General features: G+C 35.4%; 2 protein-coding genes across 3 annotated transcripts; both read right to left on the bottom strand.

The window, feature by feature from the left end:
* LOC104707340 (subtilisin-like protease SBT3.9) lies at positions 5,480–9,109 on the bottom strand. Of its 2 annotated transcripts, XM_019228511.1 has the most exons (11): positions 8,950–9,109; positions 8,774–8,865; positions 8,287–8,384; positions 8,035–8,190; positions 7,595–7,963; positions 7,299–7,453; positions 7,135–7,205; positions 6,792–7,043; positions 6,579–6,693; positions 6,335–6,506; positions 5,662–6,233 (listed from the first exon to the last, which is right to left on the bottom strand). In XM_019228511.1, the coding sequence occupies exons 1-11, from the start codon at positions 9,034–9,036 to the stop codon at positions 5,662–5,664; spliced, it is 2,139 nt and encodes a 712-aa protein (XP_019084056.1). In that variant the 5' UTR covers positions 9,037–9,109. The 2 variants fall into 2 exon arrangements, with proteins under 2 accessions (XP_010421968.1, XP_019084056.1); XM_010423666.2 differs by having other exon boundaries at positions 5,480–6,233; positions 7,299–7,963; positions 8,950–9,036.
* Positions 13,651–17,717, bottom strand: LOC104707337 (subtilisin-like protease SBT3.9). The gene is made up of 10 exons (XM_010423664.2): positions 17,607–17,717; positions 17,428–17,519; positions 17,232–17,329; positions 16,986–17,141; positions 16,226–16,887; positions 16,052–16,122; positions 15,738–15,983; positions 15,526–15,640; positions 14,406–14,598; positions 13,651–14,317 (listed from the first exon to the last, which is right to left on the bottom strand). The coding sequence occupies exons 1-10, from the start codon at positions 17,688–17,690 to the stop codon at positions 13,746–13,748; spliced, it is 2,289 nt and encodes a 762-aa protein (XP_010421966.1). The 5' UTR covers positions 17,691–17,717; the 3' UTR covers positions 13,651–13,745.

Genomic DNA, 27,907 nt, shown 5'->3' with positions numbered 1-27,907 from the left:
TTTTCGAGAAGAGAGTCAAGGGACTTTGGAAGAAGAAGGTTCCTTTGATAAGAGTCATTTGGGACTGTGATGGCGTGTAGGAGCAGACTTGGGAGCCAAAGGCGAGGAAGAAGGCAAGGTTCAAGAAGTGGTTCGAGAAGCAGGCCGCAACTTGAGCTTGTCTAGCATGGTCCTAGTTAGGAGATAAGACTCATACGTGTTTAGAATTCTTTGCTCTAAGGGCAGTTGGTCCTGAATGACTCTTGGAGGACTTTATTTCTCCTAGTACCGTCATATTTTGAGACTTTGTGTCTGAGAGTATAGCTGGTATATCGGAAGACGATCCGAGGGCGCGTTGTAAGGTGGCAACCCGAGAGACGGATATTGGAATTTCCTTATACATTATGGCATGCGGACTTAGTCATGATGAGGAGCCAATATTATGGCATGCAGGCTAAGGCCTAATGAGGAGCCAATAAAAACTCAAGTTAAGACCTATGAGTAAAGGAAAGTCCAAAAGTCGAGAGCAAATAATGCTTGGAATGTAAGTCCACTGCATGAAGGTAACCTTCGTAGATCGGTCGGAGGAGGTGCGTGCCGTAGAGACGGTTGCACGGGAGTCCTTGGTTGATGGTTGTTCGAGATTCGAGAACAAATCTATATTGGTGGAGGAGAATAGTAACATCCGCAATCCGGTTTAGTTGGTTTACGGATGTGTGTCGATCGACAAAGTATGGGCATCGATCGACACAGCCTAAATCAGATGCAATCGGTTTGTTTTAATTGTCGGTTCGATGTGGTTTGGTTTAAGTGGAAATTAAGACGAAGTATTTAAGGCTGGGGACGACCTAGGTCGTGGAGGAGCAGCCTCATTGTTGTTTTTCTGAGAGAATTAGAGAGAAAGAAAGTTCTTGAGAGTTCTTGTGAGTTTTGGGTGATTTCTAGCTGTTCTTGAGAGATCTGAAGCTAAGATCGTGTTGGAAGCTTGCTAGGAGTGTGTATTCTTCCATTTTAGAGTCAGAATCTTCTTTTGTAAAGGTGAGTGCATTACAATGGCTGATCTAAGCTTGGGAATCTCTGTTTTTCGTGTTTATGTGTTATTTGGTTGATTTCTTGGTTTGTTGGAGTGTTTTCATGATACTTGAGGCCTTGTGAGAGTTCTTTGTGGCTTTGGATCGAGTTTGGTGCCTTTAGGGATGGAGATCTAGCGTGGAGCTTCGAGGAAGACGATTTCAATCGACGCAAGGCGTGTATCCATGGATGCATGTGCGAGGACAGCGCGAGAAACGTATGAGCATTGATCGATGCAATTAGGGATTGTGGGAGATATCGAGCATGTGTCGGTCGACGCAAGGTGCCTGCATCGATCGACATAGGGTGTACTGGTCGATGCAACCTTCGTCAGGTGGCCGTTTCGATCAACACCATGAAGGTTTCGGTCGACATAACCTTTTCAATACGTCACTGATGTCTATTTTCCCTGGTTTGATTGTTTATTGTTGTATGTTGGTTGGAGTTTATCAATTTCTTATGTGTATAGCCCAATAGATGGGAGGATTGCCTCACTGAGTGTTTATGACAATACTCATGCATCTCAATTTGTGTTTGCAGTGTAGTAAAGGCAAAGTGTGATCGTGGAATCAAGGCAATGAAAAGGATGATGTTATAGTGGATCGATTGGGTATTGTCTGGCTCCTGTTAGGTTGCTAGAGTTGAGTCATTAGAATGTTGTCTAGAATTGCTGGTTCTTGATTTATGTTGGATTGGTTTATTGGTTCAGTTGTTATGGAATTAATACTTTTTATTTGGTTATTGGTTAATTCACTGGTTTAATTTTTAGTTATTTCCGTTGTTTGCTTTAAATGTGGTTAGGTGATTAGTGAGTATGAGATCACTAAATTATTATTATTATACTAAAAAAAATAGGTCGAGTCGTTTCAGTCGAATTTCTTTTCCATCTTCAATTATAGTGGTGGCTAGAAGAGGAGTTCGAATTTAGAGATTTTCGGGCAACAGATCTTGATCTTGATCTGTCTTATTTCATGGTGGTGGTCAAATCTCCGTTGCGGCGAACTTTACTCTAGTCAGATCTAGATCTTGCTTTTCCACTGTCTCCTTTAAATTTTTTGGATTTGCTTGATTATCTTCCTCAATTACCCTTCAGCCTTTTTATGTCGTAATTTATGTTGTTGGTTTCTTTGATGTCTAGATGATTGAGGAGAAGAGGTGACGAAGAGGAGAAAGAAAAGAATAAAAAGGGGGAAATAATGATGTCTATTATATTTAATCTAATCAACGTTTCATGATAAGCTAAAAGACCAATCTATGTCCCTATGAACTAACCAATGGAAACTCAGTATCTTTTGGTTTATAAATTTTGTAATTTGGAGTATTATTTTGGTATATTATAGGTAGACAAAATATCTTAAAACATATTTTTAAATTCATTAATTTGCTTAACATTTGAATTAAACATATCTTGAACATATATCTAAATTCATAAATTTGCTTAACATTTGAATTAAACATATCTTGAACATATATCTAGATTCATTAATTTGCTTAGTTAAACATATTTAAAAAATAATTATATTCTTTTTGGTTAAATAGCTTTAAAGAATTTTGAATTTTTAAAAATTTTGAAAAGTTTTTTTTTTGTAAGTATTGGATTTAGGTTTACATGAAATTTCTAAGTATTGGACTTTAGAAAATATTTTTAATATTTGAATTTATGATTTAATTTCTAAATTTCAAAGTTTAAAAATTTAAGGTTTAGAATTTATGATTAGGATTTGTACTGGGTTTAAATTTTGGGGTTAATTTTTTTATTTTATGGTTTTTATGATTTAATTTCTATAATTAAACAGTCACAAAACAATCACAAAAGAGTCGTATATATAATTGGGATTTGAGGTTTAGAGATTTAAATTTATAAGTAAATATATAGTATTTTTAAAAGATTGATTCTATGTAAAGTAAAAATATATGTATATTATTTTAAATATTGATTTTATGTATATATAATGTTTAATTTTTGGTTTTATGGTTTATGATTTAATTTCTATGATTAGGATTTTTAAAAGTTTACACTTTAAAGTTTAGAGTTTTTGATTTAGGGTTTTGAGATAGGTTAAGGGTTTGGGGTATAGGATTTAGGATTTATGTTTGGGATGTGAAATTAATATTATTAAACTAACAAAACATAAAAATGTAAAAGTTACTTTTTCTTAATTTGTTTGAAAAAAATTAGAAATTTATTTGATAAACTTTATGAACACTCAAATGTATTTGAATTTTATAAATAGTTTTTTGAATTTTATTTCCTCAATTTGCAATAGATTTGCGATGACTCTCGCAAATTTGCTATGGATACTATCATCGAAAACCTTCGCAAATTTGCAATGGATGAAAACAGATCTGAAGAAGACTTCTCTACAATGAATGAAAAAGTGTAATATTTGATAACTTGCTTTCCAAGGAAGCTAATGAAGAAAAATAAAATAAAAAGGTAATTACAAAGTTGTGTTCGGCTGAAGAAGTCACATTAGGTTCGGTATCGATACCGAGCTCGACCACTTCACCGACCACCCCTGAGTATCAGTTTACCCTTAAAGCCTCCACTCGGATTACAAGCTCACGTTACCAAGCTCGGCAACAGATCATGCCTATCTATCTTAACATTTTTGAAGTACATTTTTGTATCATTCTCTCTTATCTTTGTATCCAAACAAGTCCCAACTAAATTCTCTACAATCCTTACAACCAAACACAATCAGTTCCTTATTTCATAATATTAATTTCCTAAAAACTATCTACCTAATTTAAATCAATATGTTAGTTTAAAATATAATTCTCCTTGCACTTTTATTTAATCTTATATTTAACTTTTTTAATTACTATTTAATACATAAAGTTAATAAAATTTTATATTTTTTTAAGCATATGATGTGATTTGAATTTTTATAAACGGATATATATTTTAAAAATTGTCTTAGGATATTTATAACCAAACAAGTATATCCACATATAGAGCTCGAAATACATTTTTGGAGTACAATAGGGTGCCATCACTTTTTGGTTTTTTGCCAACTTCAGGTCAATTTTTTACTAAAATTATAACCGATTCAATTATCCGGATCTTCCTTAAGATTATCGAATATTTTGAGCCGGTTTTTATTCCACAGCGTACTTATTTACATCTAATTAATGTCAATTAATGCCCATTGTATCTTAGGAAAGATTTAATTTGTATGCCAAATTTTTATGGCTGAGTTTGACAAAAAAAATTGATAACACAAATTCTGTAATCACATCCCTATAATATAACAAATAATTCAAGATGAATACATCTTAGGTAATATCTAATTTTCGTTTAATAAAAGATTACATATTTGGTAAGTTCTTATTAGCTTTAAATGTACACTATTAATCCAATAATATCAATTGAGAAACAAAATAAGAATATGTCATATCATTCATTCCTAAATCATAACTAACCAAATCATAAAATGTATATTCTCAACTTGCGAATCAAGTGTTTTTACAAAACCTACCTACAACCGTTAAAAGTATATATATAGATGCAATTCACCATCGACTATAAACACCACTAAACCATTACAGTATCATATCAACAAAATAATAGACTTGTGGTGAACCACGGGGTAAAACCTAGTTCTATATATATGTAGCTCTGTTTTTTTTTTTGCTTCTCTCGATGTGGGACATGTAAGTAAGTTAATTTTTAATCCCCTATATATTAATAGAGAAGCATTCTCAAGATAATGCTGATGTGTCGTCGTTAGAGAGCTCAAGACACCAATGAATTTATTGCCCTCATTTTTATGGATATTTACACATAATTACTTTTGAATGATTAAGGAATATTCCTTTACAATTAATTTAAAAAATTTAAACATTTCAACTTTAAAGTTTATTTTAATCATTTTATGACATATTTAATTATTAAAATATAAAATCATTAGATCTAAAACGTTTTCAAAACCGGAAATTACTCCCATATTAAAAAAATGATTACTATTCACATATTTAAAGTTTCCAAAATAAAATTATCACAATAATCATTATTATAGGGAATTGACTTATTTAATACCATTGGTATAATATTTCACGGGTGAAATATATTCTTACACAAAATAAATTAAAAAAAAATTAAAAATCTTGCATAGATTAACAAAAAAGCGGGTTATACATTTATTTCGTTGATACATAATAGTTTAAATAAAAAATATTTTCACGGGTTATAGATATATATTTTTAAAACAAATTTTAGATCCTAGAAAATAAATTTACACACAACTCTAATTTTATCTGTATATATTTATTCCGCACATAGTGTGAGTTGATACCTAGTTATACTTGTATTTGCAAATAAATAAGATAAAATAAATAGAGTTATTTTTAGAAAATAAAAGGTTCCGTACTTATTACTTATTAGTGCAAAATAATCGTACGCAAGGTTGTTTTGAAACCGTACCTGTATTGCAAAATAATCAGACCGATTAATATTCAGAGTGCTTATGACAATGTTATTTACGGATGAATTAACAACCGTTTACACAGAATAGTATTATTTATTCATCAGCATTATGCCTTACATACACATCAACACAACAATAAAGTATAGTACTTGTTTTCTCACAAATATGCATTTCGCTTACATCAGTTCTCATCGTAGTATCGCTGGAAGATCTGGGTTCTCACAGATACCGGGATGACCACATTGTGCACACTGTCAGTCCATGTCAAGCTTCCAAAGTAATAGCCAGTATTTACTTTGTGCCTAGTCGAAACTCTCACTTTAAAAGAAACTATTTTGGTCGTAGAGCTAAACTCTAGCGTATCAGGTGTCACGGTCATACTAACGCCGATTGGAGGATCGATCATAACTTTGTATATCGAGTTGAGTGGTCCAACATTAGTGACGGTTCTAGTGAGAGTGACCTCGTCTTTGAGGTTCGGTATTGTGATGGATGGCAAGTTTAGATCAAGAACAGAAGGCTTTGGGTTAGGACATACTGTTTTCTTTTCGAGGACTTGGGAAATGGAGACGTTATTGTAATAAGTAGAGCATAAGTACGAGACATAGTCAGCAATGGTCATGTCGTATATGAGACCTGGTCTTGCAGCTTTTTCTGGATTCACAAGGCCTCCTCCGTAATCAAACGGGTCTGCTAGCTTGCGGCTTGACCCGTCTGCGAAAATGGGCTCCCCGGATGGATCAGTTTTCCATGCTGAAATGTAAAATTGTGATTCCAAGCTCAATATGTTATTTTGATCATTCTAACAATGCATTTGAACAAAGAAAAACAATGCATTTGAAGATTATAGGAACCTGTGGTGACAATAGCTGATCTGACAGCAGCAGGAGACCAATGAGGGTATAATGATTTGAGTAGCACTACAACACCTGTAACAACAGGAGTAGCCATTGATGTTCCTGACCTCATAACAACTCCAGTTCTGTTTGCTGCTACTATGTTCACGCCAGGTGCTGCTATATCTGGCTGTAGTAGGCAGAAGATTAGTCATAAAAAACTTTAAGAATCTCAAGGGGTTGGATAAAATATGTGATATACCTTAAGAATGGCTGGAGATATTGAATTGGGTCCTCTTGATGAGAAAGTTGCTACCTTTGTCGCCACGTGGTGTGAAACAAGTGTTCTTGAAGCATGTATCTTTACAATGGGAGATCTGAGAAAACAAAACCCAAAAAATGTGGTAATATATGTTTGGATCCATGATCCATGAAACTATTGGTCGAAGAGAGGGTGAAAGTTTTGTATTGATACCTAGTGGAGCGTATGTAGAAAAGAATGTCAGTTCCGAGCTCAAAGTCTACCATAACACATGGAAAGTTAGGAGTTGGAATAAGCGAGTAGGTTGGATTTCTTGCAATAATTACCCCGAGACCACCTGCATTACTTACTGCGGTTACAGCATTTACTACAGCCATAGAGGTGGGATTTAAATCTGCTGTGAAACATAACACAACTTTTCCTTGCATTGTTTTATTGGGATTAGCCCGGAGCTCGGCGCAGTCACTGTAAGGTAAAGGCATCATGTTCGGATGTTCCAAATGCACAACTCTCAAGTTTATATAGTCAAAACATGAAAAAGATAATTTGAAGTTACCCGGAAAGTGGTCTCTCTGGGTCAGTAAGATCAACAAAACCGAGTTCTGGACCAGCAAAGATTGCTTGACCCTAAAGTAAGCAAAGACGAAATCTGTAACATTAGGGTTATAAATCTTTAGCAAAAGAGTTTATCTTGTAGTAATTCTTTAGTCATGAATATACCAGTGTTGTTATATTGTTTCCAAGTGTGATGGCTGTGGGAAAGGAACGGTCTAGAGTAGTTGCAGCCACCGTCAAGATCCAAGGAGATACATTGGCAATGGTCTGAGCCGCAGGGCCATTATTACCAGCTGAAGCTACGACATGAATGCCCTTTGCTACCGCGTGGAATAATCCCATAGCAAAAAGGTTCACATCAGTTTCTAGATTTAAAGGAATATTCGGGGATCCCAAAGAGAGTGACAAAACATCAACACCATCATGAATAGCTTGGTCGATTGCTTTTAAGAGATCAGCACCTGAACATCCTATTTGAGACCAGCACGCCTTATAAATAGCTAAATAAACACCCGGAGCACCACCTCTTGCAGTTCCTCTTCCGAGGCCTAAGTAGCTTACATTAGGAAGAAAAGAACCACCAACGGTTGAGGCAACATGCGTGCCATGACCGTTAAAGTCTCTCGGGGAAAGGTACTCTGGGTTCTCTGTTGTGTTCAAGACTCCAATTTCGGCAACAAGGCCATCAACAAAGTATTTTGCTCCTATCAGCTTTTTATTGCAATGAATCGAGGCGTTGAAGAGTTCTCCAGATACACAACCACCTTTCCAACGGCTAGGAATGGGTCCATAGCCTTTGTCATTAAACATTTCAGACTCTGGCCACACTCCTGCATGCATTTGATGGTTTCTATCAATAAATATGTCATTTAAGAGAATCAATAAGATGTTATGCACATACCTGTGTCAATGACTCCAACGATTACTTGGCTTCCCATGTTGGCCTTATGTAGAAGACTCTTTGAAGTGCCCGGAGACAAGCCCAAGTAATCCCAAGTTCTGGTTGTTGTCAGTTCGTATAGTGTATTTGGTATGACATGTACTACTTCAGGCAGTTCTGTTCTCAAAGGGGAAATGGTTTGTTTAGAAAAAATAACTTCTTGGGTTATTATGTCAAGTCAAAAAGCAGAGAAGGGTTCGATTTTGCAAGTACGTGAAATTTGCTGGGCTTGGGACTCTGTAAGCTTGGCAGCAAAACCTGAGAAGCCATGTCGATAACTATACACTACTGAATCATGGACTTCTTTTTTGCTGAAAAACATGACAATTGTAATTATCATCACAAAACTATATCAAACAAACCAGTAATATACAATTCATCATCATTATACAACTACTCCATGCGTTCAAAATATAAAATGTTTTGCAAGTTGTTATGTAATTTTAAATATATATATATATATATATATTTTTTTTTTTTTGACAGATTTTAAATATATTTATTATTTGAAAATTTGTGAACACTACATTATGCAGTTTTGTTCATGATTGGTTGATTTTTTAATTAAATATAAATGATACTTTAAAAAAAATAAGAACAATTAATCTAAATATGTTCTTACCTTAAACATCATATATTTAATTTGAGACGGAGAAAAAAAAAATATCATCTCATTTATAGAATTACTACTTAATCACACCTTCCAAGAAGTGGCCTCAACAACTGATGGTGGGATTCAGTGACAGACTCCGGATGATCATGTGTCTTCTTTCCCAGATAAACCACATAAACCTGTACGTTGGTCACGAGCAATATTACTCAAAGTTGAATATGGTTATGTTGCTTGATGAAATATCTCTCATAAATGCTAAGTACCTTGGTCTCATGAGCAAGGACAAAACTGATTTGCAGATTCAGAACTACAGTTAGAACCATCGTGATGATAATATTTAGCTGGCCCATCCTATATCTTTAAAGGATAGAGGGATACTGATTATAATGAAGCAAATACATGCCTTTATATACTAGAATGTGTAATGTTTCTTATTGGTTTGCGTCACTGAATTGCGTCCTTGGTTTGGTCTGTGTTATCTTAAATGATCCTCCTTCTCACGTTTTGCTAGAGTCAATATATATGGTCAACCTTTATACTATTCAAGAAAAAATAGTCTATATTATCAACCATTCAACCTTTATATTGATGTTTTTTTTTTTTTTTTTGAATAATCCGAGTTCTTACAACCATACTATTCTTTTTAGGTTGAGAATAGCTGTCGAGTAGCTCAATAACTAAGTTTTCAAATGAATTTTAGGATGGGTGATTTTTAAGGAAGTGATAATTTGAAAACAAAACACAGAAAAAAATCTCGTGATGATTTATAGGATAGGTAGAAAAGTATTTAAAACATTCCGGACATAGCGAATCAGCTTACAAATCAAAATGGATCCACGCATCAAAAGAAGACGTGGGGCTTATTAAGAAAATTAGTGGTAGGGAAGTTATAACAACCACAAAACGAAATTTGATAAAATCAAATCCTAATATCAGTTATATATTTAAAAATTATATTAAATAATAAATCGAGACGAAGTAACTTAAATTAAATAAAAATATTTATACTTATCAAGAAAAACTGGAAAAATAATGTTTTGCTTGAAAGAAAAATTTGGAAAAAAATTTCGTAAATAATTGCCAATTTTGATTATCTAGTTTCTAATAAATCCTAAAAAAAATAAAAGATTCAAAAGAAAAGAAATATATAAATGGTCTACTAACTGCCCAAAACAACGATGTGTGCCTAACATGTCACAAATTAACAAAATTTCCATGAGCCACTAATTTTTTTTAAAATTTTGTTTGTTTCGAGCATCAATCAACTAAACTTAACACCTTCAAACATAAACCTTTTTGAACGTTAAATACTACATTTATTCATTTTGTGAGTTCTGGATCAATTTTGAATATTTGTGTAATATGAAAAAGATATTTAGCATTCTTTATCTGATTTGCATGAAATACGATGAAGACATTTAAAAATATATATGTGACAGATAATTTTTGATATATTATTTTTTTATCAGTTTTAAGTCTTTGTTCTCTCTTATTTTATATTTTTTATTAAATCAAATCATGTTTTTGGAGTTTTTTAGTTTTTTTTTTATCTAGTCTTTTCAGGTATTAGGACATTTTGGAAGAAAATGAAAGAAAATGAATCATACTAAATACAAACAAGCATATGAGATGGATGTTAGTTCACGTGAAAACCCGCCAGTGTAAAAGACTCGCTTGGCTAAGCAACAAAGTCTAATTTGGCAAGTTCACGTTAAAATCCGCATGTAACGCCCCGACCGCCACTTTTTAGTGGACCCAATGTCCAATCTCAGTCCATGGGCCCACCATCTTTAATGGGCCTCACGTCCTCTCACTAGGCCCGTGAGCCCATCCATATTCGACGGTCGGCTTGCTACGTTCGGGAGGCTTTAAAGACTTGTTACCATCCCTACAAATCACCACATGATCTTTTCCTGTGTTTTGTCCTCACTCACACAGTTCCGATAGTCACTTCCCGGAAGGTCACCCATCCTGAGACTACTCCAGATCAAGCACGCTTAGCTCTGGAGTTCTCTCAGGACCCTTGACCGAAAAGATAAGTGCACTTTGGTGACATAGATGGTCAAATCAATTGTTTTAAACAGGGGTGTCACAATTCACTCCCACTAACAGATCACAACGTCCTCGTTGCGCACCAAAATCGTCACCCCCAATTGTGTGAGCCCACTTGACTCCACACTCGTCTGGGTTCGGCTCTAATACCACCTGTAACGTCCCGACCGCCACCTCTTAGTGGACCTCATGTCCAATTTCAGTCCATGGGCCCACCATCCTTAATAGGCCTCACATCCTCTCACTAGGCCCTTGAGCCCATCCATATCCGACGGTCGGTTTGCTACGTCCGGGAGGCTTTAAAGACTTGTTACCATCCCTACAAATCACCACATGATCTTTTCCTGTGTTTTGTCCTCACTCACACAGTTCTGACAGTCACTTCCCGGAAGGTCACCCATCTTGAGACTACTCCAGCTCAAGCACACTTAACTCTGGAGTTCTCTCAGGACCCTTGGCTGAAAAGATAAGTGCACTTTGGTGACATAGGTGGCCAAATCAATTCTTTTAAACCTCTCCGCAAATCTCTGAAAACGGGGTGTCACACCGCATATCTGAGAAACCTGTCTAGCTAAGTAACAAAGTCTAAACCAGCAAGTTTCACGTTAAAATCCGCCTATCTGAGAAACGCATTGGGCTAAGCAATGAAGTTTAAACTGACAAGGTTCACGTTAAAACCTGCCTATCTGAGAAACCTGCCTGACTGAGAAAAATAGAAGAAAATGAGCCATTGATATTATTTCTGCATTTTCATCATGTTTTTTTCATCTATGATTACTGCTAATTTTGCTATGTGTGAGTAGTTTTCCAACTGCGTTTTATGGTTCTAAGTAGGAGATTCAATGATTTTATGATTTAATTGGTTTATAGGGAATTCTATTTCTTGTAGTTCTTTGATTCATATGTTCTTAATGCTAGAATATAATTGATCACTTTGTTCTAGATTCTAGGTTTTTCTATGCATCAAAAGTGTTTGATATAATGCCTGAACTAATATGAATAGAGTAATATTTCTCTAACCTGCGAAATTTGATGTTAGAAGATATTGTGAACATAGTGGACTTATTTGATAATGCAAATTTGATTAGAAAATTACAAATGAAAAGTTTAGTAATTGAGTAGTCCAATTTAGTGACTAATTCCTTGAAAGAAGATTAGTCAGATTTTGTGTTCATGTTCAAGAACAGTTGTCAATTGTTGAATTTCTTGTTTCATGTTATCAATTACTCATTTATCTCTGAAATATCCTATGACCCAATGTTTTAATTTTATAAGTTTAATCGTTTTATTATTTGCATTTTTATTTACATGCAAACTTGAAAAATATACAATCTTTCGTTTGGTTTAGCTATTTACGACTCTCACAAATCATTAGTGTACCATGGTCTTTGTGAATTTGACTCTGTATATACTACCTTACGGTTAAGTGTATCGGATAATTACTCGAACAATCAAGTTGGCACCGTTATAAGGGACCAATTGTGTTATCTAGAGATTTATGATTAATTTATAGTCTAGAGCATTTTTATTTGGAAATAAATAAAATAAAATAAATAAGATAAAATAAAATAAAATCTATTATTATGACACAACTTATGTTCCGTAGTTATTAGTGCAAAATAATCGTACGCAAGGTTGTTTTGAAATCGTAATATTTCAAGGAATTAGCTGAAAGATCTCATTCAAAATAACTTCAGAGTGCTTATGATAAATTTATTTACGGATGAATTTAACAACCGATTTCACATAATAGTATTATTATCCCCTTTATAATAAAATGGAAGTACACAACATTGTTTTGTAAACTATATAATTTTAATAAGTTGGTTACAAATAGGTTATACATTAATTATTTGATAGATTAATTAGTTACAGATTAAATAGTGGGTACAACCTTAATTGTTTCCGAAAATATTACATAATATTCCAGATTGATAGATTAAATGGTTACAAGATTAATAGTCGGTTTAACAGAAGAATTATTTTCGGAAGCACTTTGTTTCCAAAAATCTTATAGAGAATAAACAAAATTATTTTTTTGGAAGCACATTGTTTCCAAAAATCTTAGAAAGAATATTTCAAATTTATTTTTGGCAGATTTTTTGCTAGACCATATTTTTAACCAACTTATTAAAGATAATAAAAATATACTATGAAGCATAAAAAGGGAATAAATTCTTCAATTAAAAAAAATTATTAATGAGAATCTTCCAAACTTTCAATATAAATCATCCAGTTCTCCTTTCACCATTATCCATATTGCTTATATTCATACCGAAAACAATCCAAAATAGAAATGACAATCGTTTCTCAGTTAACCATGACAATTATTATTATAATTCACCTCTCATCTTTATATATGAGTATATTTTTGTGAAACAAATAAATTATTATATTTTATATTATAATTAAAAAATAGTTTTAATTTCGGATATACCATAGGCTGTTTTTTTAAAAACAAATATAAATTGTTTAATCTATAAAATATTCAAGCTTTAGTAATATTATTCTTTTAAAATAATATCTATTGAATTAAAAATTTATTGAGTAACGGGTCAAAATTTGAATATTTAGATTCAATTTCATTTTTTTTGTTAAATTGTATACTTTTATATAATATAATAAACTTTAAAAATTTATTTTGAAATATTTTTAAAATATTGAAACTTGATATTTTTTATAAAATACAATTTAACCCGTGTTATAGCATGAGTACTTATCTAGAATCATTAACAATATAAAACTTACGAAATATGTGTTTTTTTCAAGTCATTATATTTAACATATGATTTTATTGTGTAATATTTTATCCAAAATAACTTTTAAAACAATCACATAAATTATATTTTATATAAAAATTACATAATAAATAAAAAGAATTTCAACCCGTGTTAGAGCACGGGTCGTAATCTAGTTATTATTATTAATTCATTAGCAATCTGCTTTACACCTCAACAAGACAATAAAGTATAGTACTTGTCTTTTCACAAATATGCTTTCCCTTACATCAGTTCTCATCGTGGTATCGTTCGAGGATCTGGGTTCTGACAGATACTGGGATGACCACACGGTGCACATTGTCAGTCCATGTCAAGCTTCCAAAGTAATAGCCAGTATTTACTTTGTGCGTTGTCGAAACTGTCACTGTAAAAGAAACTTTTTTGGTCCTAGGATTAAACCTTAGCATATTTGGTTTCACGGTCATTCTAACGCCGGATGGAGGATTGATCAAAACTTTGTATATTGAGTTGGGTGGTCCCACATTAGTGACAGTTCTGGTGAGAGTGACTTTGTCTTTTAGGTTTGGTATTGTGATAGATGGCAAGTTTAGATCAAGAACAGAAGGTTTCGGGTTAGGACATTCTGTTTTCTTTCCGACGACTTGGGAAATGGAGGTGTCATTGTAATCAGTAGAGCATAAGTACAAGACATAGTCATTAGTGTTGATATCGTATATGAGACCTGGTCTTGCAGCTTTATCCGGATTCACTAGGCCTCCTCCGTAATCAAAGGGATCTGCTAGCTTGCGGCCTGACCCGTCTGCGAAAATGGGCTCCCCGGATGGATCAGTTTTCCATGCTGCAATGTGAAATGTGATCCCAAGGTCAATATGTTATTCTTTAATTCTAAAAGTCTATGAAACAAAGATTTGGTCGATAATCATAACCTGTAGTGACAATAGCTGATTTGATAGCAGCAGGTGACCAATCAGGGTGTAATGCTTTGAGGAGGACTACAACTCCTGCAATAATAGGAGTGGCCATTGATGTACCTGACGTCATAGCAAATCCTCCATCACTGATAGAACTATTTAGAGAAGTAGCTGCTAGTATGTTCACACCAGGTGCTGCTATATCCGGCTGCATTACAGATGATTAGTCATCAAAAAAGTTTTTAAAGTATTTTAATAATATCTTTGATATAAATAAATCAGAGAATTATATTTTAAGCTGTAAAAGAATTAAATCAACCATAGACAAGTGAGATGGGATCATGGGAATAAGCTAGTGGTTTATGAGTAGGAGTTCCCATATGTCCAGAACTAGAAGTCAAGTCAAAACCACTAAAAAGACCTTTTATTTGCATTATACTATTTTAGGATCTATTATTCTTAAGTTATTATTAGATCTTCTTTTCTCTACAAAAGATACGAGATTTGACTTTAGAGCATATGCATTCCTAGCAACTGTATGAGCTTTCCAGATATATTATTTTAACAGATTTAATATAATATAATTTTTGTTTTATATTAAAAACTTAAAAGAAATAAAATAAAACAAAAAAAATAGTGTTATGTGTGAGATAAGTTTTCACCCAGTTTCTTATGTGAGAAACTATTTTGTCATTTCTTTCCATTTTTATATTATGTTTATTTTTGATTTTGCTGAAAAACTCCTAATGCAAATGCAGATGGTCTTATACGTCTTGAGTTGTTGTTCAGCTCATACATACTACTTTTTGACTATTATTCCCAAATCAAATGTTTTTATTATTTTGGTTTAATTATTTAATTTCATTATTAATACATTAGGTTTGGGTGTTTTGGTTTTTATATTTAAATTAAATCTAAGTTATATCATGGCCTATATAAATATAAATCCCAACAATTAACCTGAATCTCTAAGAGAAAATCAGGGTGAAGAGAGAGAGCTAAAAGCTTTCATATATTTCATAATTTTCAAGTAAAAGTCTTTCATAACAGAAAGATGATGTTTAATTTGATGTCTTTCTCTCTCACTTTCATTATTGTTCTTTCTAATGTTAAGATATAAAAGGGGTTGATATACCTTAAGAATCGCTGGAGAAATCGAATTGGGTCCTCTTGATGAGAAAGTTGGTACCTTGGTCGCCACGGGGTATGAAACAAGTGTTTTTGAAGCGTCTATCTTTACAATTGGAGATCTTGCAAAATAAAACCCAAAAAGTGTGGTCGGTCAGTAATATATATGTCTGAATCAATCATCCGTCAAAGAGACGGTGAAAGTTTGGTAAAAGTTACCTAGTGGAGCGTATGTAGAAAAGAATGTAAGTTCCGAGCTCAAAGTCTACCATAACACATGGAAAGTCACGAGATGGAATAAGCGAGTAGGTTGGATTTCTTGCAACGATTACCCCGAGACCACCTGCATTTTTTACTGCGAGTATACCATTAACTATAGCCCCAGCGTTTGAATCTGCTGTGAAACATAACACAACTTTTCCTTCCATTGTATGTTTGGGATTACCCGGGAGCTCGGCGCAGTCACTGCAATTAAGTTGAAGGCATGAGAGTCTGTATACAGTCAAAACATGAAATAGTTGATACAAAGTTACCTAGAAAATGGTTTATCTGGGATAGTAAGTTCAACAAAGCCGAGTGCTGGACCAGCAAAGATTGCTTGACCCTAAAGTAAGCAAAGAAGAAAGAAATCTATAACATAAGGGTTATAAATCTTTAGCAAAAGAGTTTCTCTTGTAGTAATTCTTTAGTCATGAATATATATATACCAGTATTGTTATATTGTTCCCAAGTGTGATGATTGTGGGAAAGGAACGGTCTTGAGTGGTTGCAGCCACCGTCAAGATCCAAGGAGCTACATTCGAAATGGTCTGAGCCCCAGGGCCATTATTACCAGCTGAAGCTACAACAGGAATGCCCTTTGCTACTGCATGGAATGCTCCCACAGAGAGCAGTTCCCTCATATCAGTTTCTTGATATAAAGGAACGTTCAATCCAAGAGAGAGTGACAAAACATCAACACCATCATTAATAGCTTCATCGATTGCCTTTAAGACATCTGCTCCTGAACATACTCCATGTAGCCAACACGCCTTATAAATTGCTATATGGACACGAGGAGCACCGCCTCTCACAGTTCCTCTTCCAAGGCCTAAGTAGCTCACATTAGCCACATAAGAACCACCAACGGTAGAGGAGACGTGAGTACCATGACCGTTAAAGTCTCTTGGGGAAATGTACTCAGGTTTCTGTGTTGTGTTCAAGACTTCAAATTCAGAAGAAAAGCCATCGATAAAGAATTTAGCTCCTATCAGCTTTCTGTTACAATTCGAGGGACTGAAGAGATCTCCATATTCACAGGCGCCTTTCCAACGGCTCGGTATAGGTCCATAGCCGTTGTCATTAAACATCTCAGATTCTGGCCACACTCCTGTGGCAGTGATTTGATTGATTCTTCTTTCAATCAATAAACATGTATTTTAAGGTAATCAAATCAAAGATGTTTTCTACAGGTAATTAGGCAAATACCTGTGTCAATGACCCCAACAATGACTGAACTTCCCATGTTGGTCTTATGTAGGAGACTCTGTGGAGTACCCGGAGACAGACCCAAGTAATCCCAAGTTCTAGTTGTTGTCAGTTCGTATATTGTATCCGGTATGACTTGTACTACTTCAGGAAGTTCTGTTCTCAATAGACAAGTCAAGAAAATAACTACTTGGTCCATATCAAGTCAAGTCAAGAAACAGAAAAGAGTTGAACTCTAAGAAGTACCTGAAATTTCTTGGGCTTGGGACTCAGTGAGCTTGGCTGCAAAGCCTGAGAAGCCGTGACGATAACTGTACACTATTGAATCATGGGCAGCCTCTATGCTGAAACATGACAATCAACTAAGTAATGTATCTTCGATCTTTCGACATTTGTATGTCTCCCTAAAGTTCCTATGTAGAGGTACGGTAGTAAATCATACCTTCCAAGAAGTGACCACAACATCTGATGGTGAGAGTCAGTGACAGACTTTATATTAGCATTCTCCTTCTCTCCCAGATAAACTACATAAACCTATTGAACACAAAGAAACGACAGTATTTGATCATATAGTATTATATATATGGCTATCAACAGAGATATCCCATAAATGTGGAGTACCTTGGTCTCAGCAACGACGAAACAGGTCTGCACAATAAGAGCTACAGTCAGAATTAATGGCATGAGAATTATGGTTTTGCACATTTTCTCTCTTGAAATGATAAAGAGATACATCAGTGAAAATTATCAGTGAAGCAAAAGGCTTTATATAAACTATTTTGCGTCTTTCTGTGTATCGGTGGATACCACGTTCTCCTTTTCCTCACGTTTAATGTTTCGAAAAAACAAAATTTTAATATTTGTTTCATGCAATGAATTTTAAATGTTTATTATTCTACTTTGAATTATTGAGATCTGACAAACTAAAATATACGATTTTAATCCACCTTCGCGGCATGGCAAATTTTTTATGCCCTTACAACTAAATCACTTTAATTTGACAAGTTCAACACGCTAACAAAAGAATAAAATGTTTAAATTTATATGAAGCTAGTCTAGAGAAAATTTAAACTTTTTACAAGTTCAAATGTCCATAATATTTTAATGTTTTATAAAATTTAAATAGATCAATAACTATATTTCAAACATTATAAACAATTTAAATTTTTAATCAAAATTTAACTTTATGTGCATGTTCTTGAAGAATCTGTCCTTGCGAGTGAAGATTTGAGGCAAGAAGCATGAGAGAAGCTTAATGTGGTATTGTTTTCATCATGGTTGAGTCAGAATCTTCTTATCTTAAAAGGTTAGTGCACAATCATGGTTTATTCAAGAGATTAAATCTATGTTATATGTTTTTTGTGACTTGGTTGATTGATTACTTGTCCTGTTTGTGTGCTTTCGTGATCCTTGTGGTGTTGCTTGGTTGATGTGGGAGTCATGGTCGAGTAAAAAAGAACAAAGGTTAATATTTATTTCAATCAATAAATTTTAAATGTTGAGCAACTTTGAGTCACCCGAACTAACAAATTAAGTAAATAATCCACTTTTACACATGATAATTATTTGAGATTTGTGACACCAGAACAAAAAAATTAAGTAATAATCCACTCTACACATGACAATTATATTATGCCATTACAAATAAAGCAACTTAGTATGATAAGTCTAATATTCTATTAAAATAATAAAATGATGATACAACACATGCTAATGATATTTTAAATTTATATTAATATTAATTAGAAAGACTCCAAATTGTGGTAGCCCAAGGTCCCAAACTAGAAAAAGAGTTTAAAGCAAGCTTTTACGATTTAAATTTTAGACGATCGTACGAGGCAATCTGTCTTTAGATTCGAAAAACGAGAAATCTTCGACAGGGTAAAGAGTGGAATTAGGACCGAAGCCATTGCAAATCATCTAGAATGTTAGAGAACGCCAGCCAGTCTTCTAGATCTTCGACAATCGCAAGTAATTTTGCACAGTCTGTCTCAAAACTTTGGCCCCACCAACAAGAATACTTTCTATGGCCCAAATCAGTGTTTCTAACTTCGGGTGAAAGGGAGATGGACTTCGTCGGAGGCATTTTGCTTCCAACAATAAGATCTGATAGTCACCGTTACAACACGACCAATTCATTCCCGAATTAAGGTGCACATTTTCCAAGAGCCATCTATTTGACAACAGGAAACTGAACCCTATGGGACATGGATCCACATATTCCGAGGAATCTAAGGTACCCGAGGAATCTGCAACAAGAAGTTTCGCCCTCTCCCATAGTATTTTATCACATAAAGATCAATGGGCTCTACTTGCGTACCTTGAAAAACTTTTTTATTCCTATCTTTCTAGAGCAACCATAAAATCTAGGGTAATTGATGATAATTATCCAGTTCGCCCGACTTAAACAACCCCCTTGAGAATATGAAATCCAAATTTGAATACACTGACTCATATAGAAAACCCTCTCGTAAAACCGAATTTGGAACCAAATCCCAAATTTGGCGCGAGCGAGGATATTCAAACAGAGCATGATTAATCGCCTCAATCGCGGTATCACATCTTTTGCACCGAATATCACACTGAACACCGTAGTGAGCTAAATGGTCCACCACATGGAGGGTACCAGAAGTTATTTGCCAAAAATTTTGGCTGCAACACGAAGTTTCCATGTAATGGCTTTTAAGACTGTGAAAGCTGGACCACAAACTACGTCTTTAACCATTTCTCGTGCAATCCCATACCCCGATTTAACCGAGCACTTACTGGATCTTGTATAGTGCCAGAACAACCGATGAGGCTTGTAAGACTTACTTATGGCCAAGCTAAGAATAATCTGAACGTGATCCATAAATTCCTGGAGGATAGGCAAATGTCACTCCTTAGTGACCGAATTTATTAAGTGATTAACCATAAGATTATAGTGCAGGATCCTCCCCCTCCCATTCGAAAGTCGTGGGTGGTGATCAGGGATCCATGGGTCTCTCCAAACTGAAATATTATACCCAGAGCCTAACGTCCACCGTTCTCCTAGTTCGACTAAACATTTTGTCAAAAAAATACTTCTCCAGCAAAATGATGAAGACGTAGACTTCTTAGTCAACAAAGGATGAGTATTCCAAAAATATCGACCCTTCAACACTCAAGCAAATAAGGAGTTCGGGTATTGAATTAACCGCCAATATTGTTTAGCTAGCATCACATCGTTGAATTTATCTAAGTCACGAAAACCCAACCTTCCGTCACGCTGTTGTCCCAAGCAACCCAATGTAAACTCTGATCTTTATCTTTAGAGCTCCGCCAAAAATTAGAAATAGTGCTTATAAGTTTAGAAGTCAAATCTTGGGGAAGTTTAAAACAAGACATAACATGGGTTGGAAGAGCGAATGCAACTGATTTAATCATAATATCTTTTCATCCTTATGTTAAATACTTTGCTGACCAACCATTCTCCCGGTCAGTTAGCATGTCATGGACATAACTAAAAACTTTATTCCTTGAACCCTCAATGCTTTCAGGTATACCCAAATAGGAGCCCATACCCCCTTCTTTAGAAATACCAATCACAGTTTTTAACTATTCCCAAGACTGGTTTGGTACTTTCTTCCCAAACAGGAAAGAAAATTTTTCTAGATTAACCTCTAGACCCAAAGCTTTTCCATAGTTACCAATAATATCCATGACTGCCTTACATTCAACCTCATCAACTTTAAAAAAGAAAAGGCTATCATCTGCAAATAACATATGCGAAATATGAGGGCAAGCACGCGCTAACTAAATACCCGTTAGTTTTTTCTCCCACTCAGCCTTTTTAATATTAACAATCAAAACCTCCGTACAAAGAATAAACAAGTACGGTGATAAAGGGTCCCCTTTTCGTAAACCCCGTGTTGGGAGAATAGAACCACGAGGCTGACCATTTAATAGGACTTGATAAGAAACCGAACTTACACACCACATAATCCATATAATCTATTTACCGTCAAACCAACTGGCTCAAAACCGCTTCCAAAGAACTCCATTCTACCTGATCATAAGTTTTTCTCATATCCGTCTTAAAAGCTAAGAAGTCTGATTTACAACACGGATTAGTTTTTAAACCAGGAAACAATTCATGAACAATGATAATATTATTCATAATTAACCGTCCTAAAACAAAAGCTGACTAGGTTTCCGAAATAAGGGATGGCAAAATTTTCTTTAGTCGGAAGCAAATAATCTTTGAGATAATTACAAAGCCTAATCGGCCTAAACCCTGCCATTCGTTGAGGTTTATCCACTTTCTAAATTAGACAAATATCTGTCTCATTTAATCTATTATCGAACTTACCAGAGCGAATTTTTTTTTTTTTTTTACCAAAACTACCAGATCTGCTTTTAAAGAGGACCAAAATCTCTGATAAAACATAGTCGTCACCCCATCGAGCCATGGTGTTTTTTTCTGGGTGCATAGACAATAATGCTTTTCGAATCTCTGACTCCGTGATCTCTTTCGTAAACTCCCTATTCATTCGTTCCGTAATGACATGATTTACTTCTTGAACCATCTCTCGGACACCACTCACATTGGTTTTTCTAAACAAATTTGTAAAATATGAATCATTCTATGCATTTTCTTATAAAAATGATATGTAAATTATAACAAATTTGATTTTACTTAATATTATAACAATTGAAAATTAATAAAGCACAACTAGCAAATAAATTATTATCTCACTTATTTGAACAACTAACAATATCTTAAATATATTTGTTTCATATAATGTAATATCATGCGTAATAATTCTACTACATGTCTAACCTACATTGTATTAAATTATACGAACATTATCACAATGAAATGAAAATTCATATAATTTCATTATTTCTTAGAATTAAAATAATTTCATATAATTCATGTAATTTCATTATTTAAACTAATTTATTTGGTCACTTATGTCACCAAACTGCAATTATATTTTTGGATAAAGGTCATGAGAGAACTCTACAGTTAAACTTGCTTATGTTGGAGTAGTTTCAGGATGGATGACTTTCGGAGAAGTGATTGTCAGAACTGTGCGAGTAAGGACAAAGCACAGAGTAAAATCAAGTGGTGTTCTGTAGGATCGGAAAACAAGTCTTTAAAACCTTATGGACGTAGCAAATCGACTGTTGAATATGGGTGGGCCCATGGGCCGGGGAGTGACTATCGAAATGTGCGAGTAAGAAGAAAGCACAAAGAAATGACATGTGGTGATCAATAGGATCAGTGAACAAATCTTTAAAACCTCTTGAATGTACCAAACTTTATACTACTTCAAAGGAATACATGAAAGTTAAAATAGTAAACAATTCTCTATTGAAAATTAAAACTATTCAAATCAAGAATACTATAATAGTTTTCTTTGATAGGTTACTTTAAATGATGTGATTCTCCCAAGGAATCGACGCTCTAAGGTTGGTAGACTGATAATCCTAGAACTTTGAAAGCTCGCGAAGTTGGATGATAAGGTGTGAGATGAACTCGAACATCCTTATGCCTCAAACTCTCTTAAAACAAACCAAACAAAGCAAGGCAGTGGAACTTTAGATAGAAGCTTCGCGGAGACAGATTACAAGGCGTGAGCTGAATCCCGAAAATCCTTGTTCCCTAGGCTCTCTTGTAACGACTCTTTAATGCTCATCTAATGAATGGCAACATCAAGTGCGGCAGAATCACTTGATATACCAAAAATCTTTGATGTAACCCACCAAGGAGAACTCTTTGATGTAACCCACCAAGGAGAAAGAACAAATTACAAAGGAACAAAAAAGTTTACCACTCTCAAATAAAACATAAAAGATTTCTTGATTCATTTTGTTGATCTCAAATGAGATTACATGTGATTATATAGTGATAAAAAACTTGGTAAGAAAGCCAATTATTTCTTGAAAATAAAAAGACAATAAAGATAGTAAGTTTAATGAAGACCCAACTCTTGGTGCATGTTTCCCTTCCCAAGGTGACTTGAACTCAATTTTCGTCATTCTTCTTTGACCACAAAATAAAATGATTATTTTGGGATTTTTCGGGCCTGTATTAGGCTCAAAGTGGACTGGACTTGATAGATATCATTCCCAATAAAATTTCTCATGTTCTCTCTGCTTCAAATATCTTTAAATATCAACTGAACAGCTCCAGCAACCTGTTTGGTCCTTACCCTTGTCATTGGTCCAACAGATATAAGTATAGTATCTTCATAAACAAGCTCTACTTCCACTTGATCTTCCTTGTTGTTTCTCATTATCATATCATTAAACATGTCAGATTAAATATTAACTCATTCAGATTCAGATTCAGAATTAAATGTCAACTCTGAATAATAAATATACGGAGTTCGGAACTGATTAAATTAAGAATACCGAAGTAGTCTCCTTGCTTATAGTTACTTCAAGCCTAGTTAAAACTTATAATATTAATATTAACGAATAGAAAATAGTTATTAACTTTTCACTTGAAAATCAAGTTTTATTTTAGTTTTAATTTTTATTTCAGTTTTGTTTGTTTAATTCTCATCGTAGTAGTAAGGCAGAATTTGCGTTCGGACAGACAAAGGAATGGTTACATTTATGCAGAGAGTCACTCCAAAGTAGTAACCTGTGTTGATTTTGTGTGTTGTCGAGACTCTTACTTTAAAAGAAGCCGTTTGGTTGTAGAGTTGAACACTAGCGTCTCCGGGGTCACAGTAACTTGGACGCCTAAGGGTGGCTCAACCCGTTACTTTATAGACCGAGTTTAGTGGTCCAACCTTAGTGAGGGTTCTGGTGAGAGTCACTACGTCTTTTAGGTTTGGGATTGTGATGGAAGGTAAGTTAAAATCAAGGACAGATGGTTTAGGATTTGAACAGATTGTTCCTTTACCGACAAGCTGGGAGATTGATGTCTCGTTGTAACCAACAGAGCACATGTAGAGAACATAGTCTTCAAATCCCAATTCATAAACAAGACCTGGATTTGCAGCTTTCTCAGGATTCACAAGACCTCCACCATACTTGTAAATCTCAGAGAAAATGTTGTGTTTCTTATTGATAGGTAAAGAGTATATATAGTTACAATAGGCTTGATGAACAAGTATAGAATACTGACTTAATGTATACAGAATAAGACATGGAAAATATCCTTTTCCCTAACACTCCCCCTCAAGGTGGAGCGTGTAAGTTAGGAACGCCCAACTTGGACCGTAAATACTTGAATTGATCACACCCGAGAGCTTTAGTGAAGATGTCAGCCGACTGTTCATCAGTAGAAATGTGAGCAGTAGTAATGGTACCGGAAGTGATCTCATCACGAATAAAATGACAATCACTTTCAATATGCTTTGTTCGTTCATAAAATACGAAATTTGCTGCGATCTGAAGAGCTGCTTGACTATCACTGAACAAACACATGGGCTAAGTATGTTCCACGCCAAGAAACTGCAAAATTTTCTTTAGCCACAAGAGCTCCGTACAAGTCATAGCCATGGCGCGGTATTCTGCTTTGGCCGAGGAAAGAGACACACGACTTTGCTTCTTTGTCTTGCAATTAAGTGGTGAATCGTCAAGCATAACTATATAACCAATAAGAGACCGCCTAGACGCAGGACATGTATTAAAATCAGAATCACAATATGCATTCACTTGAAGAGGAGCTGTGGAAGAAAGCACGACTCCTTGGTCGGGTGAAGACTTTAAGTAACGAACCAAACGCTGAGCAGCATCCCAATGATCCATAAGAGGTGTCTGCATGAACTGTGCAAGAATGTTCACAGCGTAACTTAGCTTAAGACGCGTATTAGTAAGGTAAACAAGACGCCCAACTAGTCGACGATATTGTGCCGGGTCTGGTACGGTTCATTGTTGGAAGTTAACAACTTATGATTTTTTCTCCAAAGGAGTATCAACCAGACAAGAGCCCGAAAAACCACACTCATCAATAATATCAAAGATAGTATTTCCGTTGCGAAAGAAAAATGCCATCATGTCCACGGGCAACCTCAATGCCGAGAAAATATTTCAACATGCCAAGATCCTTATCTTCAAACAGTGACATAAATAGGCGTTAAACAATTTGAGAACCGTAGAGTCAGCACCACAAACGATTACGTCACCCACGTAGACAAGAACGTGAAGAACAACAGCACCACGTCGATAGGTAAATAGAGAGTTGTCCTTGTGAGAACAAATAAATCCATAGTCAAGAAGAGCTGTAGATAACTTGGAAAACCAGCAAAGAGGAGCCTGCCGAAGACCATATATAGACTTTTTAAGTTTGCAGACAAGAGACAGATCAGCTGGAAGAAAACCTGGAGGTGGTTTCATGAAGATATCCTCGTCAATATCGCCATGTAAGAATGCATAGTGAACATCCAACTGATGGAGTTCCCAAATTTTAACCGAAACAAAACCAAGTAAAGTACGAACCGTTTGTAGTTTAGCAACTGGAGCAAATGTTTCAGAAAAATCAACCCCCTCTTTTTGGTGATTACCAAGAGCTACTAACTGCGCCTTATACCGTTCAAGTGTACCAGCCGATACACCCATTTAGAGCCAAGAGCTTTGACGCCAGGTGGTAGACGTTCAAGCTTCCAAGTCTCATTAAGTTCTAATGCGTCGATCTCTTTACGCATAGGATCACGCCATTCCAGTATTTGAACAGCTTGCTTATAAGTAACAGGTTCATCGACCATAGTCACGGCTACAAGAAACTTTTGATGGGCAGAGCTAAAGTTGTCACAGGAGACATAATGTGCTATAGGATAGAAACATGTACCTGAATATGCTGGAGAAGACGTAGGCTTGAGAGAGATGAGGGTTTCATCGCGACGTGCGGAGGAAGTAACATAAGGTTTAAGTCTAGTAGACGACAGATTCTATCGATGACCACGACCAAGCGGTTCGTTACCAACATCAAAGTCATCAGAACTCTCATCAGAGAGAGCAGAAAATTTAGGAAGTAGAACAGCTGGATCATTACTATGAGCCGGAGTAGAGTCAACAACGGTAGTAAGATTAGAATCAACAACCGTAGTAGGAATAGAATCAACAACTGTAGGATTATAGGGGGGGACAAGACTAAGGACTGTAAGGAGGAAGGCTTGGAAAGACTCCCCCTTTTTTCGAGAGTCGGAGGTGGAGTCTCTTCAACTGAGTCATTAGCAGAGATAAGCGTCATTGGCATATCTGGAGAAGCGACATGTTGATCTGAGCCACTAGGCGAACAATATGGAAAGACGTCTTCGTTGAAGATAACATTGCGAGAAACAAAGATATCATGGGTCTCCATGTCATAAACTCGCCAACCCTTTTGGTTATGAGGATAACCGAGAAATATACATTTTTGGCCTCTTTCTTAAAAGTTATCACGGCGAGAGGAAAATCGTTTGGCAAAACACAAGCAACCAAAGACCCGAAGCTGTGCAAAATTCAGAGGAGTGGAATGAAGAAGCTCATGCGGATTTTTGCCTTGCATAAGTGGAGTAGGAGTGCGATTGATGAGATACGCAGCAGTGAGTACACTCTCACCCCAAAACTGAATCGATAAGTTAGCTTGAAAGAGGAAAGAACGTGCCATGTTGAGAATGTGGCGATGTTTGCGCTCAAATCTCCCACTTTGTTGCGGGGTATAAATGCAAGAAGTTTGATGGAGGATGCAATGATCTTTGAAGAAATATCGGAGACCAAGAAACTCACTCCCATTGTCACTACGAATAACTTTGATCTTTTTTCCAAATTGTTGATGAGCCATAACCACAAAGTGTTTGAGATGAGTAGCAACTTCGCTTTGGGCAAGAAGAAGATAGGTCCACACGGCCCGAGAATGGTCATCTACAATAGTAAGAAAATAGTGTGCTCCACACGTAGAAGCAATTTTGTATGGTCTCCAGATATCACAGTGGATCAACGAAAATCATGTGCCGCTTTATTAGTACTTTCAGGAAAAACCAATCGCATTTGATTAGCTTGAATACAAACTTCGCAAAAATCATTATTATCGCTACTATGGTGTGCGCAATCCGGTAAAGTAGATAAAAAAAACTAGAGAAAATCTTCGTAGATGGATGCCTCAAACTCTCATGCCAAAGAGTTCTTGTGGATTTCTTGACATTGTTAACGCATGTTGAAACCGCTCCACGAAAGTGATAAACTCCATCTCTCTCTTCACCTACGTCAATCAGCAACTTGGAAGTGCGGTCCTGTATAACACATAATGTATCAGTGAATAAAGTGTAGCAAGACAGCTCACGACAAAGTCTAGCGAGAGAGATGAGAGTGCAAGAGAGATCAGGAACGTAGAGAACACGATTCAGTGTAACGTGATCTCCAAGAATCAATGTCCCTTCTTTAGTAGCAAAGTGTGTTTCCCATTGGGGAGAACAACAATACTGCAAGGAATGTCATGCGCATTCACAAGGAGATCATCATCACCAGTCATATGATGAGACGCTTCAGAGTCAAGTAAAAACTCAACATAAGAATGCTTACCGGAGAGCTTATCGGGAGTGGATGTTTTGTCAGTTTTTAACAAACTCACAATTGACGACCATGTTGATTTACTGACACCAGGTAAGTCCGGGAGTTCATGTAACATCCGCGAAGATGCAAGGCCGGTCAGGTGTGGACGAGTATAAATTAAACGCAGTGTTTTGGGTTAGGGATAACCCTTAACACGAGATTTTGTCTCATTAGTCGTGTTTATCCGCTTTTGAGAGAAAGAAAAGAGAGAAAAGGTGTTCCTAAGTGTTCTTGAGTGTTCTTGAGGATTTTGGGTGATTTGAGAAGGTTTCGGTAGAGATCTGTAGCTGAGATCGTTGTAGGAGCTTCCTAGGAGCGTTTTCTTGCTTGTTTGTGGTTCAGAATCGTCTAGGCAAAGGTAAGTGCATGACCATGGCTTATCTAAGCTGGAGATTTCTCTGATCTGCTTG

Source organism: Camelina sativa, chromosome 8, assembly GCF_000633955.1.
Source record: "Camelina sativa cultivar DH55 chromosome 8, Cs, whole genome shotgun sequence".
NCBI lineage: Eukaryota > Viridiplantae > Streptophyta > Magnoliopsida > Brassicales > Brassicaceae > Camelina > Camelina sativa.
Note: the sequence above shows the minus strand (reverse complement) of the source record. Positions and strands in the feature narration are given on the sequence as shown.

What these genes read in the sequence shown, in the direction of transcription:
- LOC104707337 (XM_010423664.2), bottom strand. Translation starts at nt 17,690, where the DNA reads ATGTGCAAAACCATAATTCTCATGCCATTAATTCTGACTGTAGCTCTT. An exon ending in TGTTGGGGTCATTGACACAG is followed by an intron (nt 16,888 to 16,985) that starts GTATTTGCCTAA and finishes TCACTGCCACAG; the next exon opens with GAGTGTGGCCAGAATCTGAG. An exon ending in CCAGATAAACCATTTTCTAG is followed by an intron (nt 15,984 to 16,051) that starts GTAACTTTGTAT and finishes ACTTAATTGCAG; the next exon opens with TGACTGCGCCGAGCTCCCGG.
- LOC104707340 (XM_010423666.2), bottom strand. Translation starts at nt 9,036, where the DNA reads ATGGGCCAGCTAAATATTATCATCACGATGGTTCTAACTGTAGTTCTG. An exon ending in CGTTGGAGTCATTGACACAG is followed by an intron (nt 7,964 to 8,034) that starts GTATGTGCATAA and finishes AAATGCATGCAG; the next exon opens with GAGTGTGGCCAGAGTCTGAA. An exon ending in CCAGAGAGACCACTTTCCGG is followed by an intron (nt 7,044 to 7,134) that starts GTAACTTCAAAT and finishes TTTACCTTACAG; the next exon opens with TGACTGCGCCGAGCTCCGGG.